At 45.7% G+C, this 18,872-nt stretch overlaps 1 protein-coding gene across 2 annotated transcripts in view; it reads right to left on the bottom strand.

Moving 5' to 3' along the window:
- Positions 1-16,374, bottom strand: part of LOC122941029 (WD repeat-containing protein 5-like) — an 87,379-nt gene extending 71,005 nt beyond the window's left edge. Inside the window, exons 1-3 of one of the 2 annotated variants that reach the window (XM_044298008.1) lie at positions 16,285-16,374; positions 13,519-13,624; positions 8,744-8,847 (exon numbers count right to left, since the gene is read on the bottom strand). In XM_044298008.1, coding sequence (XP_044153943.1) covers positions 8,744-8,847; positions 13,519-13,617 — 203 coding nt within the window. In that variant the 5' untranslated portion in view covers positions 13,618-13,624; positions 16,285-16,374. Of the gene's footprint in view, positions 1-8,743; positions 8,848-13,518; positions 13,625-16,184; positions 16,259-16,284 lie in introns of those variants that run through there. The other variant, XM_044298009.1, reaches the window with a different exon arrangement.
- Between the last annotated feature and the right edge of the window lie 2,498 nt (positions 16,375-18,872).

The following is an 18,872-nucleotide window of genomic DNA, read 5'->3' as shown; positions in this document are numbered from 1 at the left end:
TAAGCGGCTTTCTGAGCCAATGTCCCACAGCCTCCTGGCTGTACAGAGCACAGTACGCCCACTGTCTCCAGTCCAGTGTCTCAGCACACATGGGGAATAGTGGTCTCTCAGCCCTCCTGGCTTGGACCACACAGAGCCTCCAGGCCTCTGTCCACAGGCAACACACTCCCCCCTTGCTGACACCCTGGGAGGTGCTTTGTGCCAGCCTGATTACTTCCAGCTGGTCTCACCTGTGGTGGAATAGGGGTGTGGACCGAACTATCCACCCCTTCCTTGCCTCTAACCTGTGTGAGACCTGTCACTGTCTCACAGTGTGTATAAGTTCGTGTATATATATATATATATATATATATATAATAAAATTTATTTATTTTTTTAAGATATACACATTTTATATAATTTTTTTTTTTTAATCCTTAATCAATATAACCACCATGCTTTACACCACCCCCTGTACCATTTATTACATTTTACCCATTCATTTTGATATAGGATGTATATTATCATATATATATATATATATATATATATATATATATATATATATATATATATATATATAAATATATATAAATAACAAAAAAGAAAAAAAGAAAAAAGAAAAAACCAGCAGCACAAGACAAAAAATGATGTGGGTGCAAAATATCCTCAAGGCTCAAACGGCTATAGGTAGATATATATAACACAAGGATGAGGCAGCACTCCAACGTCAGGTGAAAACCGTGGATCCTTTATTCCCCTCTGCAACGTTTCAACCGCTCATTGCGGTCTTTATCAAGCATGGTTTACAAGTGTCATACAGGGGTATATATACCCAGAGTGCATTGTGCCAATACAAGTGAAAATTATTCAATTACATCAATATAAGCATAAAAAAACATTTTAGACTAACAGAAATTATTACCGGAGTAAAACCAGCATCACAGTGAAAACATACAATTGTACATATAATGTGATGTGAAATATACCATATACATGATCATATAAATGCCGCAGCATAAATATTCTAAATGAGGCTCATTCAGCCAATGATTCACCACATGTGTAGACGTGTTGATTATAATCATAATTAAAGACATAAAATAAACTCACACAGCAGTAGATGACTATCGGCGCCAAAATCCGCGTCCTCTCACCCCAGCTGCGCATGTCCAAGCACCCAGCAACGCTACCCAACAAAACCCGACAGGAGGCATCACGCAGGCCACGGGATAGATCACCTGATCAACCACATGACCACCGCAACACCCACCCGTCACGTCAGAGGGCGGCGCCGGACCACGTCATCAGGGCGAGAGAGCGGCGAACGTCAAAGTGCAAACGGCGTCAGCTAACTGGCGTCGTTGTCACAGTAACCATCCGCACATCCCCGCCCACTAGACGCGTCCAAGCTAGAGGTGGACATGCGCAGCAGGAGCATACAAGGAGTAGGAGAACCAGAGGGCACAATCTAATTAAATGGTCAGCAAAACCAAGATATACATATGGATGTCAACATCAGAAATGTGTAGACTAAATGTACATGATCGCTGTGATAGCAGCTCAAAACCGAGTGATCGTGGTACACAGTATATCAGCACCATATGAGATCTATCAAGATCGGTGCCATACAACTCAATATGCAAAAGAGAAAGAGAAAAAGGAGGGAGGAGCCAATGGTTATCTCATTTCCATGATCATAGCCAGAAGCTCATTAAAGGTAAGAGGTCAAGGACATATCAGTGCCCCGTACCCCAACACCCAGTTACACCCCGTATTCTCAAAGGGATAAATAAGAGAAGACCACCACTCAATATATAGAGCCATCAACAGACAACCAGCATAGTAATCATAAATATTTATTTTCATATATATCTCAATTATATAATATATGGTTATTGTGCCCCATGGATCCCCCCAATCACAAGATGACGTAAACGGAGAACCGCAGGATTCCGGAACCGCAGTGCATCAAAACCGCTGCCAAAGCATTGATAGAAGTAATCTAAAAGAGAAAACCAAAAACGGTTTAAACAATACTGTAAAACCAAGTAATTGTAACAAATGGTGAAATAGATGACACCTTATACATCTCACACATACACAAACAGAACCTAAGAAAAGGAAAAAGCAGAACGACCAGCGAGCCCTACATTATATCCACACTCCACTTGAAGTCAACATTAAGACCAGTGGGTCTCAGGGTGTTGAGGCGATGTATCCATCTAAGCTCCCTCTGTTTGAGAGCCCTTGTCCTATCACCTCCCCTCCTGGACTGAGTGATCTGATCCAGAATCATAAATTTAAGATCCTTCTCTTTATGATTAGCTTCAACAAAATGTTTGGGGACTGGCAAATCTCTTCTCTTACGTCTAATGGAGAAACGATGATTGTTGAGACGTGTCTTCATGTCACATGTGGTCTCCCCCACATAGAGGAGACCACATGGACACGAAAGCACATACACGACAAATGAACTGTCACATGTCAAGTAGTGACCAATAAGCATAGGGGACTCCTGTTTGGGGATGGATGAATCTCTCTCCCTTGATCATGTAGGAACAGTTTACACAACCAAGACAAGGATAACTTCCTCTTCTACGCGATCCAATGTACGTTTGTGTCAAAACTTTAGTTGGAATATCAGCCCTAACCAGTTTATCACGAAAACTGGTGGGGTGTTTATATGAAAAAAGGGGGGGGGGGTACAGTAAACACTGTGATATTTGGGAGATTGCTCTTGAGTATGGACCAATGTTTGCGGACAAATTTAGCTAAATTTGTCCGCAAACATTGGTCCATACTCAAGAGCAATCTCCCAAATATCACAGTGTTTACTGTACCCCCCCCCCTTTTTTCATATAAACAGCCCCACCAGTTTTCGTGATAAACTGGTTAGGGCTGATATTCCAACTAAAGTTTTGACACAAACGTACATTGGATCGCGTAGAAGAGGAAGTTATCCTTGTCTTGGTTGTGTAAACTGTTCCTACATGATCAAGGGAGAGAGATTCATCCATCCCCAAACAGGAGTCCCCCTATGTTATTGGTCACTACTTGACATGTGACAGTTCGTTTGTCGTGTATGTGCTTTCCTGTCCATGTGGTCTCCTCTATGTGGGGGAGACCACATGTGACATGAAGACACGTCTCAACAATCATCGTTTCTCCATTAGACGTAAGAGAAGAGATTTGCCAGTCCCCAAACATTTTGTTGAAGCTAATCATAAAGAGAAGGATCTTAAATTTATGATTCTGGATCAAATCACTCAGTCCAGGAGGGGAGGTGATAGGACAAGGGCTCTCAAACAGAGGGAGCTTAGATGGATACATCGCCTCAACACCCTGAGACCCACTGGTCTTAATGTTGACTTCAAGTGGAGTTTGATATAATGTAGGGCTTGCTTGTCGTTTCTGCTTTTCCTTTTCTTAGGTTCTGTTTGTGTATGTGTGAGATATATAAGTGTCATCTATTTCACCATTTGTTACAATTACTGGTTTTACAGTATTGTTTAAACCGTTTTTGGTTTTCTCTTTTAGATTACTTCTATCAATGTCTTGACAGCGGTTTCGTTGTACTGCGGTTCCGGAATCCTGCGACTCTCCGTTTATGTTATCTTGTGATTGGGGGGTTCCATGGAGCACAATAATCATATACTAAATAATTGAGATATATGTCATAATAAATATTTATGATTACTATGCTGGTTGTCTGTTGATGGCTCTATATATGGAGTGGTGGTCTCTTCTTATCTTTTCTTTTGAGAATACGGGGTGAAACTGGGTGTTGGGGTACGGGGCACTGATATGTCCTTGACCTCTCACCTTTTATGAGCTTCTGGCTATGATCATGGAAATGGGATAACCATTGGCTCCTCCCTCTCTTTCTCTTTTACACATTGAGCTGTATGGCATCGATCTCGATAGATTTCATATGGTGCTGATATATGTTGTACCACGATCACTCGTTTTTTGAGCTGTTATCACAACGATCAGGCATGTTTAGTCAACACACCTCTTATGTTGACATTCACTTGTATATCTTGGTTTTGCTGACCATTTAATTAGATTGTGCCCTCTGGTTCTCCTACTCCTTGTATGCTCCTGCTGCGCATGTCCACCTCTAGCTTGGACGCGTCTAGTGGGCGGGGATGTGCGGATGGTTACTGTGACAACGACGCCAGTTAGCTGACGCCGTTTGCACTTTGACGTTCGCCGCTCTCTCGCCCTGATGACGTGGTCCGGCGCCGCCCTCTGACGTGACGGGTGGGTGTTGCGGTGGTCATGTGGTTGATCAGGTGATCTATCCCGTGGCCTGCGTGATGCCTCCTGTCGGGTTTTGTTGGGTAGCGTTGCTGGGTGCTTGGACATGCGCAGCTGGGGTGAGAGGACGCGGATTTTGGCGCCGATAGTCATCTACTGCTGTGTGAGTTTATTTTATGTCTTTAATTATGATTATAATCAACACGTCTACACATGTGGTGAATCATTGGCTGAATGAGCCTCATTTAGAATATTTATGCTGCGGCATTTATATGATCATGTATATGGTATATTTCACATCACATTATATGTACAATTGTATGTTTTCACTGTGATGCTGGTTTTACTCCGGTAATAATTTCTGTTAGTCTAAAATGTTTTTTTATGCTTATATTGATGTAATTGAATAATTTTCACTTGTATTGGCACAATGCACTCTGGGTATATATACCCCTGTATGACACTTGTAAACCATGCTTGATAAAGACCGCAATGAGCGGTTGAAACGTTGCAGAGGGGAATAAAGGATCCACGGTTTTCACCTGACGTTGGAGTGCTGCCTCATCCTTGTGTTCTATATATATATCTATATCTATATCTATATCTATTTTTGTATTTTTATATACCATATATATATATATCTATATATATCTATATATATCTATATATATACACATACATACACACACACTTTTGGGTACAGGTGTCCTATGCCCGATGACAGCTCTCTATAGTTGTAGATATACACCTACTCCCCGCCCCCCCTCCTCCTCCCCTTGCTCCACCTTTGTTTGGCCTCACGTGCCTTTTTTGAGTTTAAATAACCGCCACATGTGAATGCCGTTTTATGTTGTATACTGTCCTGATGAAGGGGGCTCTCCGCCCCTGAAACGCATTGACTGAAAATAAAAAAGTATTGTGTTATCAATACCTACCTGCTTCTGACTCCTGCTGACAGCGCCATCCAAAGGTTCATCTTTTTTCTTCTTCTGCAACATATTTTTATTGAACACACCATGTAAATATTCACAGTGCAGGTGGAAAAAGTATGTGAACCCCTAGACTAATGACATCCCCAAGAGCTAATTGGAGCGAGGTGTCAGCCAACTGGAGTCCAATCAATGAGATGAGATTGGAGGTGTTGGTTACAGCTGCCCTGCCCTAAAAAACACACACCAGTTCTGGGTTTGCTTTTCACAAGAAGCATTGCCTGATGTGAATGATGCCTCGCACAAAAGAGCTCTCAGAAGACCGACGATTAAGACTTGTTGACTTACATAAAGCTGGAAAGGGTTATAAAAGTATCTCCAAAAGCCTTTCTGTTCATCAGTCCTCGGTAATACAAATGGTCTATAAATGGAGAAAGTTCAGCACTGCTGCTACTCTCCCTAGGAGTGGCCGTCCTGTAAAGATGACTGCAAGAGCACAGCGCAGACTGCTCAATGAGGTGGAGAAGAATCCTAGAGTGTCAGCTAAAGACTTACACAAGTCTCTGGCATATGCTAACATCCCTGTTAGCGAATCTACGATACGTAAAACACTAAACAAGAATGGATTTAGTCCATTGGCATTAATTGAAGAAATTTTGATAACCATTGCTGGCAGTAAAGGTAGTACAGAGTAAATAATACAATATGCTACAGAGCAGGCGGGGGTATCCCAGCGTATGGGTGTCGCAGTCTCTCTACAGCCGTAGGTATAGGAATATCAAACTCACTTGTCACTTAGTAATTACAGGATAATGTTAGAATAAAAGGAGGAATAGGATAGATAAGGTTAAACAGAACAATTCAACTCTATCTATAACAAAGTAGATGCATCAGAGTCCAGTTCAAAGAGAACCAACTGGATACCAATTTATCCAGGTATCAATGGAGGTGGGTTGTAGGAAATGCAAACAAGTTATCTCCAATGAGACCTGCAACAAAAAGTGTAGGTGAATAAATGAGTCTAATGACCCTTGAATAAAGAAAAGGATATGTCCTTTGAGGCAAGTAGGATAAGTCCTTTCTTGTCCGGTGAGACTTTCAGGTACATTCTCTAGCCAGAGTAGGAGGCCTCTTCTTCATGGGCGAGCTGCTGTCTGTATCCACCATTTCTGAAGTAGCTTCATGTCATCGCTCGGGAAAGAGATCGTGTGAGTGATTCCGTTCTTGAAGATTACGAGTTTTACCGGGTAGTCCCTGTGAGGCAGTGACAGGCCTCATATACGAAGGACGTTAAGCATCTCTGAGAATGGTGCAGGAAAACTATTAGAGGGGATGCATATCGTGGTTTGCTGTGGTTCACCTGAGACGTGCCACCAAGGTACCCAGCCTTGGTGGAGTGGAAGCCTGTAGCTAGGGTGTCCACTAAGTTAGATAGTGGACGCTGATGCTACCTAGTATAGGTGGTATCAACTAATCCGTACCTGGCTTTTACTGGGAATAAGCAAAGAGCTGGGTGGGTGCTTATTCCCCACGATCCACTCAGGGTTTTATACGTGGCTCATGTCCACGATTGCAGGGTGTGTCTGTTGAGTGAGAGGCTGCAGATCACCAAGTGCAAGGCACGTGTGGAGCAACACTGGCCTGTGGACTGATTACCTGACCCAGATGCGACCCGGCTGTAACTGAACTGCAAGTTTGCTGGAACAAGCAATAAACCGTGTTGAAGAGACTTTGTTGTGTCCCTGCCTTTCTTCAAAACTGGTCATAGGAGCCCACGGCATTACACCCCATTTGTATGGAATATTGTGATCCCTTAGGATTTTGGTAGCAGCGGAGAATTCTCTGCGTCTGTTCAGCGTCGCTGCTGAGAGTTCGGAAAATATTAAGATGTTCTTGAAGCGTTCAGGGAGGTCTTGTGCGGAATTTGCTGCTTTGAGGGGCAATTCTTTGAAATGATAGAAGTGCAGCCTAGCAATGATATCTCTGAGAGCAGGACTGGGGGCACTTCTGGGTTTACGGATTCTATGCGCTGTATCAATTACTAGATCTTTTTGCTCTGCATCTGGAATCAGGGCGACAAAGTAATCTGTAAGGAAGTCCTTGATAGCTTCAGGTTCAATGGTTTCCGGGACCCCTCTGAATCTTAGATTATTACATCTTGAACGATCCTTAAGAGCCTCTAGTTTGAGTTTCAATGCTGATATATCATCCTCAACATCATTGTGTGCGACCACCAACTGGTTGTGGGCGTTAGGGAATTCTTCCATTTTATCCTCGATATGAGACGTTCTTTCTCCATTTCATGTAATATCTTTTTGCAAGGCAATAAACGCAGATGTTATATCTTTCTGTATGGAGTGTCTCAGGTCAGATAGTAAGGACCTTAAAGTGGATTCTGTAACTGGTAAAGACTGGTTGCTATCATTTGGGGGTGAGGGGGAGCAGATTGCTTGCAAACTTTTCTCCTGGGGTAGGATTCCCTCATTATAGGAGGAAGTGGCATCCTGCAGCATATTCTGATTGTGGGCAAAGGCAGGTGAGTGGTCCTTTTCAGATGGGGATGATGCAGCAGAGGTGGACCGACCTAGAGGTGAGGGGCTTCTTCCCCCTGTATTTCTGAGGCGTGCTGGAAAGGGAGCAGTGTCAGGCTGTTTCTCCTATGCCGCGTGGTGTGAGGAGCAGGCGCCATCTTGGATTCCTCCGGCAGCCCTGCTGAATGCCTTGATCTTGCTTGGCGCTTCCTCCTTGTGTGTCCCGTGCTTTCAGACGGTGAGAAGGGGGTCTGAATAGTGTCCCACTGCCTTTGGTTGGTACTAGGGGTCACTGACTTTGCTGTGGGCAACTTTTTTAAAATTGCAGGCTCTGGAGCTAGCGCGTCTCCTCATCCGGCCACCGGGTAATCCATATCTATACATTGGATAGCGGCTGTTCTTGGTATTACAGGCCAGGCCCATTCATTTAAACAGAACAGAGTTGAGCCATGTGACTAAGGAACTTGACATCACAGACCGCTGCCTCTTCAAAAAGCTGATTGGCGGGGGTACCAGGCATTACCTTGCTGCTTTATGGAATAAATCCATTTTATTCACGATTATCTGACGAGTGCTGCGGATTTCTTTATATTGACATAAGACATTGGTGGCATATCGCTAGGGACATGCTCCAATTTAGAAAAACAGGGCCCCCCAAGTGAAGGAAACTGCACAGCGCGCTTTCCATTCATTTGTATGGGAGTTCTGAAAATAGCCGCTCACACAAACGCACCCCCAGCTCTAATCACCTCTATGGGACTGCTGGAAAAAGCTGGGCGAGCAGCTATTTTCAGAACTCCCACAAAAATGAATGGAGGGTGGCCACGCATGTGCAGCTGCTCTCCATTCACTTTGGGTGTCCCTTTCTGTATATAGGATCAAGTCCCAGAGGTAGGACCTGCACCTATATGACATTGGTAACATATCGCTAGGATAGGCCACCAATGTCTGAGGTGAGAAAATCTCTTTAACATCTCACAGTGTGACGTCAGACGCAGTTAGATATTGTAGATAGCAACTGGATGACGTTGTAGGACGCACCTGCTTTCTCCACTTGTCTCCACCGTCTCCTCCTTGGGTTTCTCTTCTACAGTCTGAGATAACAATTCCTCTATAAGTCTCCGCAGCTCATGTTTTTGGGCAACCTAAATGAAGGAGGAGGTCAGTCACATCATAGTTGTGCATGCTCATACGATAGCTGATAGTATATGGACATCATAGAGGGTGATCCCCCATTAAAAACAAGGCTGCGGACATATTCTACTAGTATTGTACTAGTTTCCATCTGCAGTCTTCATTCCTTCATTCATTTTCAGAACCCGATATTCAGTTTACAACCTGCTGGTAGTTTCCGTATTTACTCTTGTGAACGTGTCCCTCCCTGTAATATGTGCTGGATGTGAGAGGCGTGTGTCCAGGATGCTGCTGACCTCCCTGGCTCTCATTTTTCAGCACAGCTTTATTCCTGGATTATTCTTCCCTCCCCCTACAGTGTCTGCCATGGGTGCTCTCCTGTCTACATTAAGGCTACTTTCACACTTGCGTTGTTGTCTGATCCGGCAGAGCTCAGCAAAAACGCTTCCGTTACTGATAATACGACCATCGGCATCCGTTATGAAAGCATCCGGTTGTATTATCTTTAACATAGCAATGACGGATAATGAACACCATTGAAAGTCAATGGGGGACGGATCAGTTTTCTATTGTGTCTGAAGAAACTGATCCGTCCCCATTGACTTGCATTGTGGGTCATGACGGAAAGACGTTTTGCTCCACATTCCATGACGGAAAGAAAACAGGTTTGCTCTCCGATATGGAAACGCAACCAAATGGAACGGATTGTATTTTGGAGCATTCCGTTCTGTTCAGTTCTTTTTTCCCATTGACAATGAATGGGGACAAAACGGAAGCGTTTTTCTCAGGTACTGAGACCCTATGACGGATCTCAATACTGGAAAATGTACACGCAGTTGTGAAAGTAGCCTTTCACATAGCCTTTGTGTTTTTCTCTTTCCATTAACCCCTTGAGTCAGAGGATTTTTTTGTTTTTTCGTTACATGTACAATGCTGGGGTTCAAGGGGTTAAAACTGCCCCAATCTACAGGCCTCCTTAGATGCTCCCCCCCTCTCCACACACTGATCTGCCATGTGCAGTCTCCTTGCTGCTCAAAGCTGCTATCTGTAACACCAAGAGAAGGGAGAGCCGAGAAAGCCGAGTCAGGAGCAGCGTGCTGTGATGTAAGAAGCGGCAGCACCACCAGCTAGGTGGAGGAGTTACGCAAACTCTGCAGCAACAAAATGGTAGGATGTCGTTAAGACTAAAAAGACTCAAAAAAGCAAATGAACAATAAAAGATTCTACGCAAAGGTGTCCACAGCCTGTAACAGAGCTTCAATTTGTCTCCTTCTGACAAGTTGTTCTCTCAAATTATTTTCAGCTTTTTTTATTTACACCCTTTTTTGGATAAGGCTAGTTTCACACTAGCGTTAAAGTTTTCCGGTATTGAGATCCGTCATAGGGGCTCAATACCTGGAAAAAACGCTTCAGTTTTGTCCCCATTCATTGTCAATGGGGACAAAACTGAACTGAAGGGTACGGAATGCTCCAAAATGCATTCCGTTTCATCCCCAGAACGGAGAGAAAACCGCATGCTGCGGTTGCCTTTCCGTCCTGGGATGTGGAGCAAAATGGATCCAATTCAAGTCAATGGGGACGGATCCATTTTCTCTGGCACAATCTGACACAATAGAAAACGGATCCGTCCTCCATTGACTTTCAATGGAGTTCAAAACGGATCTGTTTTAGCAATGTTTAAGATAATACAACCGGATCCGTTCATAACGGACGCAGATGGCTGTATTATCTGTAATGGAAGCGTTTTTGCTGGACCCTGCCGGATCAGACAACAACGCTCGTGTGAAAGTAGCCTTAGCTGGCTAACAACCCAAAGCTGCCCTGAATGAGATCTGCTTTGTTACATACTGATGCATCCTCTGCTTCCATATCATTGCAAATCTAGGCAGATTTCCTCTTGAGGGTTTTAGGAAAGCCAACTGACAACCCTTGTGTGAGTTACATTGTTTTTTTTATTGGATGTCACCATGATTTCCCAGAAACTGACTACAGCTAAGCAACAGATGAACCTGACAACATAAGGCTACTTTCACACTAGCGTTCGGGCGGATCCGTTCTGAACGGATCCGCTCATATTAATGCAGACGGAGGCTCCGTTCAGTACGGATCCGTCTGCATTAATAACTTTAAAAAAATTCGCAAGTGCGCAAGTGCGAAAGTAGCCTGCGCGGATCCGTTCAGACTTTCAATGTAAAGTCAATGGGGGACGGATCCGCTTGAAGATTGAGCCACATTGTGGCATCTTCAAACGTCCCCATTGACTTACATTGAAAGTCTGGACGGATCCGCACGGATCCGCACGCCTCCGAACGGCAGCGTTCAGCTGTCCGCCTGTCCGTGCGGAGGCGAGCGGAGCGGAGGCTGAACGCCGCCAGACTGATGCAGTCTGAGCGGATCCGCCTCCATTCAGACTGCATCAGGGCTGGACGGCTGCGTTCGGGTCCGCTCGTGAGCTCCTTCAAACGGAGCTCACGAACGGAAACCCGAACGCTAGTGTGAAAGTAGCCTAAGGGAAGGCTAAATTTAAGGTTTGTGGTATGTCTGTAATCATGGAGACACATAGGGGGCGTTTTAGGCGCCGTCTTAATAACCCCTATATCTGGTGGTAGATCCACTAAAGTTATGAAGTGGTGCCGGCCTCTTCATAAACTTTGGCGTATCCAGCGCTGGTCTAAATGCAAGCCAGCTTCCCAGCAGTCTTACATTTAGACCATTTTCTACGTCTAGAAACGGAAGGAGATTTTCAATTAAGACTACCGTGCTCAGGGGCGTAGCTATAGGGGGTGCAGAGGTAGCAGTCGCTACCGGGCCCAGGAGCCTGAGGGGGCCCAAAGACCCTTGTGCCACAAAAGAAGACACCAGTATTATAGCAAGTGTATACTGGTCAAGTTAGGGAAGGGGATTAGGTCAAGAATTTGGCATGGGTGTGGGGGGATGCTGTTTCAACTTTTGCCTCAGGCAGCACAAAGGCTATGTGCTTCCCGTTCCCTGGCCAGAAAGCATTGAGGGAATGGGGGCCCAAGCTGAAGTCTTGCACCAGGGCCCATGAGGTTTTAGCTACGCCCCTGACAGTGCTTTATTTTGGAGTCACTGGAGCAGTAAAAATGGTTGCAAAAATCTACACGTCTTTTAATATATATGTTATAGCCAAAGCCCGTGGCCACCACTGTTTCACTAATCAGTCATGGGTTTTGGTTTCCTGGAGGCGTGGACCGGGCTCCATCTCAGCAGTTTCCAGTGTGCCTGGCCGCCAGGTTTGCGCTGTCCCTCCGTCCACGCAGGCTGTGTCCTGCTTGTCACGTCTTCCTGTGCCCTTAGGCGGTGCGCACCCACTCCCTCCGGTTGTAAACCGGCCAGAGCATCTGCACCTTAATCTGCTCCAGCCTATGGCTGGCCAAGTCAGGTCAATTAAGGCACCTTCTGCTGTAGAAGGGTGCCTGGGCAACAGGTTCCATAGTTTGCCAAGTTCCTGCAAAGGTGTGCTGTCTCTATTGTTTGCCCATGTACTAACTTTCTGCCTGTTTACTGGATTCTGCCTCTATATTGACCCCTTTGCTGCCTGCCCTGATCTCAGACCATGTACCGTATTGCATATACTCCACCTGTCCCTGACTACGATTTTGCCTGACCCCTTGGTGCTCTTCACTACTCCATAAGGCAATGGTCCGCTGGTTCCCCTGCAGTGAAGTCAATATCCCTGTATAGGGGTTAAAGGGTGAATACCAGGGGACCACCAGGATAACGCCCTTAGGACTGACCCAAAGTCCAATCTGTTGGTTGTGTGACTCAATGTGTGAAGGATTAGCGCTATCTCTGGGGCTTTGGTCACAGATATCTCGCTGAAAACCATGTTGCAGTCCAAACCGTACATTTATTTTGGCACAAAAGCAATACCAGAACAACTAAACAATGAACAAACACCTGCCCGGCTGGGCTCTAACTAAACATACGATACAATCCCTGACTCACCTATACAGTGCTGTTCAGATACAGTGTCAGGTCCGGCTTCCTCAGCTAAGCGTATACCAGCCCTCAGGCTGTAACACGGTCAGTCCAGGCTATTTCCCAGCCTCAAGGTTTCTCAGCCAAGCCCGGCTGAAACTACACGTCCAGAGCCTCACCTGGCCTCTGGTTGTAACCATACCACCAACTGACAGTCTGGGATAGGCTAGGTCTACACGACGACAATAGTCGCGCAACAGATAGGGCACAACTACACTGCAACATTTGTAGCGCAACATTTTTATAATGGCAGTCTATGGTGTCGCACTGCAACATGTGACATGCTGCGACGCGAAAGTCGCTGAAAAATCCATCTCGAATGGATTTTCTGCAACTGTTGCGTCGCAGTTTCAGTGCGACACCATAGACTGCCATTATAAAAAGTGTCGCGCGACATTGGTGCAACAAAATGTCGCGCGACAAATGTTGTTGTGTAGACCTAGCCATAGGCTTTTACTCCCCAGTAATAATTGTGGCACCTGGTGCTGCCTCAGACCTGCTGATTGATGGGGAAGAGATGGTAAAACCTGCCATACACCTCCCCTAACCGCCATGAGGCCTGTCACCGCCTCACAGTTGACATTGTGGTTTCACACTCACTGATGTAACAATATATAAAGCTGTAAAGACAAAGTATATGATCAGCATTGCCCTAAAACATAAGGACTGCAGTACTTCACCTTTGCAATTTCACTGGGGACCAGTTCCCGAGGAAGGTGCTCTAAAGTTTCAATCTGTCTTAGTTTCTTGCGTAGTTTTCGGAGCTCAAGAGCGGCCATTGCAGTCCTAGAAAAAAAAAAACAAGGGTTAAAAGGAGATTTTATTTTTTTAATAGCAGCGAGGGTCCCCTCCATTTCAGGGCCGCCTGGATCCCTCCTGTCGTTGCAGCCAAGACGTGCCATATACTGCACATGACTACTGCAGCCAATCACTGGCTTCAGCAGTATATAGCACACAATGGCTGCAGAAGTCACCTGAGGTATACAGACATGAGACCACTGCAGTCAAAGTTCGTCAGGGAGGACACAGAGGTGGAACTGGAATGGATGGAGAGGGTTCAGGATAGTGAGAATAAGTTTGGCATCAGATCTACACAACACCATCAACCTTGAAGTTGAGGGAGTTAAAGGGAACCCGTCACCAGGATTTTGTGTATAGAGCTGAGGACATGGGTTGCTAGATGGCCGCTAGCACATCCGCAAGACCCAGTTCCCATAGCTCTGTGTGCTTTTATTGTGTAAATAAACCGATTTGATACATATGCAAATTAACCTGACATGAGTCCTGTATGTGAGATGAGTCAGGGACAGGACTCATCTCAGGTTAATTTGCATATGTATCAAATCGGTTTATTTACACAATAAAAGCACACTGAGCTATGGGGACTGGATATTGCAGATGTGCTAGCGGCAATCTAGCAACCCATGTCCTCAGCTCTATACACAAAATCCCGGTGACAGGTTCCCTTTAATTACTGCAGCGCAGCTCCCAATGAAGCCAATGCGTCTTTAACCCCTTCCTGATATCCGTTGTAATAGTATGGTGGATGTCGGGTCTTTCAGCACAGTAGACACCAGGGTTAAAAGGAGTTTTCAGAGATTTTGATACTGTTGACCTATCCTCAGGATAGTATTCAAATCAAAGTTGACGGCAGTATATCCATATAGAACAGGGATGTCAAACTCGCGGCCCTCCAGCTGTTGCAAAACTACAACTCCCATCATGCCTGGGCATACTACAGCTATCAGGGAATGATGGGAGTTGTAGTTTTGCAACATCTGGAGGGCCATGAGTTTGACATCCATGATATAGAAGATCTTTATTCATAATGGGTCCATAGAAAAATGTACAGAAAAGGTATTTTTTAAAGCCTTTTTTGTACATTTTTCTATGGACCCATTATGAATAAAGATCTTGGATATCCTGCCGTCAACTTTGATTTGAATACTGATCTAATGACCACTGTGGATCTGGGGTCACGGATGGGCTGATGCATTCCTGTGGAAGTCTACATGGTACTTTGGTGCTGCTCTGAACTAGTGTTTTTTCCGCTATCCTCAGGATAGGTCATCAGCATCTGGTCATGGGGGTCCAACACCTGGGTCCCCCGCTGATCAGATATTTTGAGAAGGCATTGGCACTCCTGTGAGCGCCACAGCCTTCTCGCAGCGCCGTACATTGTATAGCGGCTGTACTTGGTATCGCGCTCAGTCCCATAGAAATGAATTGGGCTCAGTGCGATACCAAGCACAGCCGCTATACAATGTACCAAACTGTGCCTGGTAAGCTGCGATAAGGCTGCAGTGCTCACAAGAGTGACAATGCCTTCTCAGAACAGCTGATCAACCGGGGTCCTGGGATAGGTCATCAGTATAAAAATCTCAGAAAACCCCTTTAATGTCTGTGATCGGCGGTAATGCCGATCACAGATATGTAACCCCCTCAGATGCCATGGTCAAATCTGACCATGGCATCCGAGAGGCTGAAAACCCTGAAGCGCACGCTTTCTGGGCAGGAATGCCTCCCTAGGCAGATATAGGGGAAGGCGCTGTATAGAAGTAATGAGCCCGAGCCTGTACTAGACTTCTATGCTCATTACTTTTATATTACAATTCAGGCCAGCAGGTGGCAGCATTGAATTGTAATATAACACCTGTACTATTAAAATTAAAAGGCAGTAGGAAAATAACAAAGTGATCTGGACTCCAGATCTGCAGTACTAATCATTTATTACTGTAGGTAATGGTCTAAAATCAAAAGGGGTTCTCTGGGCTGTATGAAGAGAAGGCACGTGCTGCGCGTGCCGTCTCCTGTCTCTCTTTCTGCTCGCATTGACAGGAGACGGCACGTCCGCATGGTGTGTGCCTGCTTGTTATACAGCTGATCGGCGGGGGTGACGGGTGTCGGACCCCCAGCGATCTGATATTGGTGACCTATCCTAAGGATGGGTCATTAATATTAAAAGCCCAGAGAACCCCTTTAAGGCCTCCATGATATATTGTATATAAGTTATTCATTTCTGAGATGTGACTACCCCTTTTAAAGGGTTTATCCCGCTATATACATGGGGGACCCACTGATAGGTAAAATAGGGGTCCTAAGTACTGTAAAGAGCGCAACCAGATAGATAGATAGATATGGGATAGATATAAAATGGATAGATATAGGATGGATAGATATGAAATGGATGGATAGATATGAAATGGATGGATAGATAGATAGATATGGGATAGATATTAGATAAATAGAGATATAAGGAGATAGACAGATGATAGATGTATAACCAGCAGCCCAGTCAGTGAGCACATTGGGTCTAGCACCCTTTCCGCCGCCCCATCTCTCCTACAGGCAGACAGCCGTCCTCCACACTAGGACACGCGGAGTTCAGGCCGCACATCTCTGCTCTGTGGTGACTTCTATAATAAAACATAATTTGCCAATATTACCTTTTCCCGCGCCCCGGAAGGTAAACAGGAGGATGACCCGGAAGTGCGGCCGGCTGCTAGGCGACTGGCTGGACACCGGAAGTCTCGCGGTCACCATTTTGTTGGATTGCTTTGTGTGTGTCAGCGCAGTCAGCGAACCTGCACTTTCTATAATAAAGCCTTTCCTCCTCCGATTGGTCCTGTGCATGTGACAGTGCGGGGGCCATACACACCGCTCACCTCAGTGCTGCCGCCGTACACACCGCTTACCTCAGCGCTGCCGCCGTACACACTGCTCACCTCAGGGCTGCCGCTGTACACACGGCTCACCTCAGGGCTGCCGCCGTACACACCGCTCACCTCAGGGCTGCCGCCGTACACACCGCTCACCTCAGTGCTGCCGCCGTACACACCGCTCACCTCAGGGCTGCCGCCGTACACACGGCTCACCTCAGGGCTGCCGCCGTACACACTGCTCACCTCAGGGCTGCCGCTGTACTTCTAGTATATGCATGTCTCTATAATGCCTCAAGGCACACTCTGTAGTATTACAACTGTGTTATATACAGACGTGGATCTCCAATGGGTGTAGTTCTCCCCTAGTTCATGAATCTAAAGCTAGAACTACAGTTCAGACTGACACAGATCAGGAGACAGCAGAGAAGGAACTGGGCTCCCATTGAGTTATTGAGGAGTGCTGTACTTGTGGAGTCATGGCTTTGGTATGGTGGCTGTAAATCACGGCCTGCTCGCGTTTCGCCATCTTCAGCCTGACTGCGGCTCCGATTATATGATCTAGCGGTCACAGCAGTTGAAGTTGCTTTCAATTAAAGCATTTAACCACTTCACATCCGGGCCATTTGCCCCCTTTCCTGCCCAGGCCTAATTTTGCAAATCTGACATATCTCACTTTATGTGGTAATAACTTTGGAACGTTTTACTTATCCAGGTCATTCTGAGATTGTCTTCTCGTGACACATTGTACTTCATGATAGTCATAAATTTGAGTCAATATATTTCACCTTTATTTATGAAAACATTTTCAAAATTTCAATTTCTCTACTTTTAAAACAGAAAGTGATACTTCATAAATTCCCCATATGTCTACTTTTGGAAATGTCATATTTTTATTTTTTTTAGAATGTTAGAAGTTTAGAAGCAATTCTTAAAATTTTTAAGAAAATTGCTAAAACCCGCTTTTTAAGGACCAGTTCAGGTCTGAAGTCCCTTTGTGGGGCCTACATAGTGGATACCCCCATAAATGACCCCATTGTAGAAACTACACTCCTCAAGTTACTTAAAACTGATTTTACAAACTTTGTTAACCCTTTAGACGTTCCACAAGAATTAAAGGAAAATGGAGATCAAATTTTTAAATTTCATTTGCGCTGTCTGAGCGTGAGCTGCAGCAACTGACCGAGGCTTCTCTCACCCCCAGTCAGTCACTAGAGACGCAGACATGGCATGGGCATGGCCGGGGAGGCCGGCTTTCTGGGGTGAAGCCAGTGGTCACCCTGACAAAGGTGGGTCAAAGACAATCTCTCTTTTCCATTTTATGGCAGTAAGTTTAAGCAGTTTATATATCTTCAGGGAGGACGTTCTTCCACTGAGGCCCATACATTGTTTAAATGGCTAAAAAGTTAAGAAGAAAAGAGATAACACTTGGCATCTGCGCATTGTGCACTATCTTACATACTTTGGTATGTGAACATCTGTGTGCCAGCGCCATATTGTAATGGCTTCTCACTAATATCAATACTGCATACGACATATGTGACACGTCAATGAGGAGCTTTTATAGGCACTGGATATATATATAATCTAACTAATTGGCTTAAGCATTCTTCTACAGTCCATACATCATTCTTCATACATCTGTGTGGAGAAGAGAGGGGCCTCTGCAGCTTCGTTCCCCCTCCTTTCTCTCTTCAGTGTTGAATAAACAGGCAGCTCGAAGCAAAGGTAGAGGGGAGGCACTTGTTATATGGAAGAGGCAGTTTCAAGCATCTACATAGAAATCATCTGGTTGCGTAGTCCAGGGGCGTAGCGTGGGGGGGGCCAGGGGGGCCGTTGCCCCGGGCGCCACACTGAGGGGGGCGCTGTCCGCTGGCACAACAAAATCTTAAATAGCTGATTCTGTGGGGTTTTTTTTCCCACATAGCGCCGCAGAGCAGAGTGAGGAGGCGGGGCGCGCACGGCAGTTAGTTAACACTGATAGGCTCCGCCCACCTTCCAGCATAGCGCCGCAGAGCAGAGTGAGGAGGCGGGGCGCTCACGGCAGTTAGTTCACACTGATAGGCTCCGCCCATCTTCCAGGCCGGAAATACAGTGCGAGCCAGAGCAAGAAGAAGAAGATACCTGCCGCACTGTCGCTTCAGGACTGAGACTAGAGAGTTTGTCCAGAGACAGAGGCAGCCTGAAAGCTACACTGACAGTGAGTGACAGTCAGTGTCCCTCCCACCCTGAGTGTGTTAGGTGTGTTGGCATGGGCTGAGGGCAGGGGTTAGGGGTAATATATGAGTGAAGTGCCACTGTGCCAGTGCCATGAGAGCCAGGCCAAGGCTGCCAAGCAGGTGGCAGCCAGGGTGCTGCTGAAGGATGACCAGCCC

The sequence above is a fragment of the Bufo gargarizans genome, chromosome 6, assembly GCF_014858855.1.
Source record: "Bufo gargarizans isolate SCDJY-AF-19 chromosome 6, ASM1485885v1, whole genome shotgun sequence".
In the NCBI taxonomy this organism is placed as follows: Eukaryota; Metazoa; Chordata; class Amphibia; order Anura; family Bufonidae; genus Bufo; species Bufo gargarizans.
This window is presented reverse-complemented; position numbering and strand designations above follow the sequence as displayed.